Raw genomic sequence first — 3,678 nt, forward strand, 5'->3', positions numbered from 1 at the left:
CCAGTTTTTCCCTATTATAAAAGTATTGTAGTAAACATTTTTATATCCTTGCCCGTATCTGTGATTATTACCTTAAATGAATTTCTAATGTAGAATCTGGGTCCAAAGGATATGTAGAATTCTAAGGCTTTTGATACATATTACCAAATTATTTTTTGGAAGGTTGTACCAGTTAGTTGCTATTACCAGCAGTGGATGCGAGTAATTATTTCCCTGTAGTTTTCTTCTCAACATCTGGGTAGAAACCTTTGAAAAATTATTTGCTAATTTTGCATGAAATATGTTGCAACAAGGCTGTTTCAATTTGGTTTTTTGGTTATTGGTGAGGGTGAGCATTTTATCATATGTTTATTGACTATATTTCTTCTAAAAATTGCCGTTTTTTTTAAAATTTTTTTTATTTTTTTATCACTTGCCCGTATTTCTGTCAGGACTTTATAAAAACTTGATTTATGAGAACTCTTTAATTTACTTTACCTTGACTTAAAAGAGTCTGTTTCACACTCCCAGTGGAACAATATTTTTTGGATGAAGGTATTTTAACATGTTTTACAACTTCAAATACATTTGAACTGGTAAAGTGAGTGACATTTTTTCTGTTATTAGGAAAATGTTTACATTCTGTTACACATTCTGTTTTTTCCTTTTGATATAAAAGCAAGAAATAACTTTAATTTGTATTTGGCAGATTAATATGGGGTTTTACAAACACTTGGGAGTTTCTCAGAATTTGCACTGGCTCTGGCTGGCCGCTATAATCGTCTAGTTAATTGTCAAGAAACACTGTGAGAAGCAGAGTCTGTGAGAGCTGGTGGCATTCTTTTGTTCAGCAGTGACAGGAACCTGCCTTTTTTGAGAACTGTTCTATTCTTGTAGTGACACTATTGGTACCCTACTTGCCCCAGATTTTTCCTTCTGAAGATTGAAAACCTTCAGAAAATTCCATCCCCTTTGTTAGCTCAGTTTTGTCTAATTGAGGTGGAGGTAAGGGGTGCGTATACTGAGGTGGAGAAAGTCGCAGGTGGTGTATCTCTGTGCTGGAGTTTTTTCTATCGTAGGATCTGTAATGACCCTCTGTCTGTCTGTCTTTTCTAGGACTATTCCTTTTCCAGTGTTCGTGTGGAGACGCCCCTCCTGCTAGTAGTGAATGGGAAGCCTCAGGGCTCCAGCAGCCAGGCTGCTGCCACAGTAGCATCACGGCCACAGTGTGAATGACCTTCCCTGAATTGTGTGCTAAAGAGGGAGCAGAGCGAGGCCAAAAGCTCAAGGCACTTACTTGGCAGCTGGACCAGCCACAACCAGTGACTCAACCGGGATGGGGGGATGTTTTTAATGAAGACTTTCACTTCCTCACCCTATAAGACACTTTGTGTCTCTCTCTCTCTCCTGTCATCATGTTCCACCTCACTGCAGGGCTATACACTCTCCTGGCCTCTTTCACTGCTTTGTATGTTTTAAACAAAGAGCATGGGATTGGTATAAGTTTTGGGATCTTGTCATGGGACAGAGACCCCAGGTTTCCTGTTCTTGCCTCCTTCCTGAGCCTCATGTGTATATATCAGTTCAGTTATTTATTGCTAAGGGAGGGGGCTTAATTTTTTAATGGCTTGGTTTTTGAGCAATTTTTACTTTTTGGAATTCAGACCCTTCACCTTCTTTGGAGCTAGAGCAGAATTAAATTTGTTTGGAAAAAAACCCAAAAAACTCTGGAGTTTGGTCTGCTTCATTATCTCCAGGCTTGGATTCTTGGTTTTAGGATCACTTTAATCTATTGAAGTAATACCCCTTTTTTCCCCCTTTGTACAAAATAGTTCATTTGTCTCCCAGTTGAAAGAATTCTGGCAATGGACAGTCTAGGGTAGGAATGGGAGCTCCACAGAATTGCTGGAGACCAGCTTTCTTCCATTTTCCCATTCAGTCACTTCTAGGGGTGGACCTCACCATGCTCCGAGATGATAGATCAGTACTATTCTGATAGTGTTACTCTGCTGAAAAACAAGAGAGAGCTCACTATTCTTTTTCTCTTCAGATTCTAGTGAACATTTTATAACAGTTTCTCTTAATATCCTTTTGGAAAAATGGGGAAATGTGAGTGAGGATTAATAACCAATTGGATTGCTATAATACATTAACAAATACTGATGAATTTGGAAGCCTCCTAGTGATATGTCTCAGGTCTTTGTCCTTGGTCCAGTCCTGTTCAACTCTTGATCAGAGACTTGAATATCTTGATGACTCATTAAATTTATGAAGAATATGAAATGCAAGGGACTCCTCAGGGAATGGATGTCAGAAAAGCATCTCTCTAAGAAGTTATAAAAGCTGATTCTAATATAAAATTTTGAAGTCCATTCTTTTGGTCCAAAAAGGCTAACTTTCTGAGTTGTATCTTCAATATCATATATGAAAATTATTAGGAACTTTAGTAGATAAGATAAAGTCAGTATGAGTAACCACTATAATATAGTTGCAAAAACACTCTTCTTGAATTGCACCAAGAAACCTGTGGTAGCCAGAGAGCGTTTAATACAGTGTTTATCAGTCAGACCACACGCAGAGTCCTGAATTCAGATTTGGGTGTAAATTTTGAGGCCTACAGTCATACAAGAGTAATTAGGAGGTTGTGGGAGTGTAAAAATATCTTGAGCAATGGCTGAAAGCAGCTGGGGAGGGGGTGGTGATGTGTGTGAGTGTTAGAAGCAGTATAGAAATGAGACCCAATAACTCTTTCTCTTTTGCTCTAGTCCTGGGATGATGTGACATTCTATATAGGGCCAGAAAGTAGAAAAATGGCCATTTGGTGGTAACTAGAGAGAAGCAGTATGTACAAAAAGGTATGCAAAATATGTGTGTACAGTTTAAAAACTAATTAAAACACCCATGAAATATCCATCTGCCTTAAAAACTAGAACATCACTGATACTTTGGAAACCCTTGTGTGCCTCTACATGATTGCATCTCATTTGTTTCATAGCTATATAATATCTTATTGTATGATTATGCCACAATTTATTCATCCTACTTTTAAAGGATATTTGGGTTTCTACTTTTTTTTTTGCTATCAAAGCACTACACTGTTAATATTCTTGTACATGTCCTGATATGTAAGTGCAAAGTTTCTTTTGTAGCAATGGTTCTTAAAGACTGGTCCCCAGACCAACAGTATCAGCATCCCCTGGAACTGTTGAGAAATGCAAATTCTCAGGCCCCCACCCAGGTTCATTGAATCTGAAACTCTGGGGAAAGAGCTCAGTAGTCTGTGTTTAACAAACCGTCCAAGTGATTCTGACATACACTAAAGTTTGAAAATGATTGTTTCAGAGTATTGACACAAGAATGGAATTGCTGGGTCATAGAGTATACACATGTTACTTTTTTGAGAAATACCTAACATTTCCAAAGTTCTTATAACAATTTATATCTCTGCTATCAATGAACAAGTCTTCCTAAGCTCCCCGTCCTCTTCTGTGCTTGATGATGTCTTTCCTTTTAGGCATTACAAATATAGGAGGTTTGTTTTTTGTTTTTTTGTTTTTTTGTTTTTTTAATAAGATGACCGGTAAGGGAATCTTAACCCTTGACCTGGTGTTGTCAGCACCATGCTCAGCCAGTGAGCTAACCGGCCATCCCTATATAGGATCTGAACCCGTGGCCTTGGTGTTATCAGCACCACACTCT

At 38.2% G+C, this 3,678-nt stretch overlaps 1 protein-coding gene across 1 annotated transcript in view; it reads left to right on the forward strand.

Annotated features, from left to right (window-relative positions):
* TTC5 (tetratricopeptide repeat domain 5) overlaps positions 1–1,704 on the forward strand; it is a 16,556-nt gene extending 14,852 nt beyond the window's left edge. The window contains exon 10 of the mRNA XM_008593030.1: positions 1,096–1,704. Coding sequence (XP_008591252.1) covers positions 1,096–1,215 — 120 coding nt within the window. The 3' untranslated portion in view covers positions 1,216–1,704. The remainder of the gene's footprint in view (positions 1–1,095) is intronic.
* The last annotated feature ends 1,974 nt before the right edge of the window (positions 1,705–3,678 follow it).

Source organism: Galeopterus variegatus, unplaced genomic scaffold (assembly GCF_000696425.1).
Source record: "Galeopterus variegatus unplaced genomic scaffold, G_variegatus-3.0.2 Scaffold8633, whole genome shotgun sequence".
Classification (NCBI taxonomy): domain Eukaryota; kingdom Metazoa; phylum Chordata; class Mammalia; order Dermoptera; family Cynocephalidae; genus Galeopterus; species Galeopterus variegatus.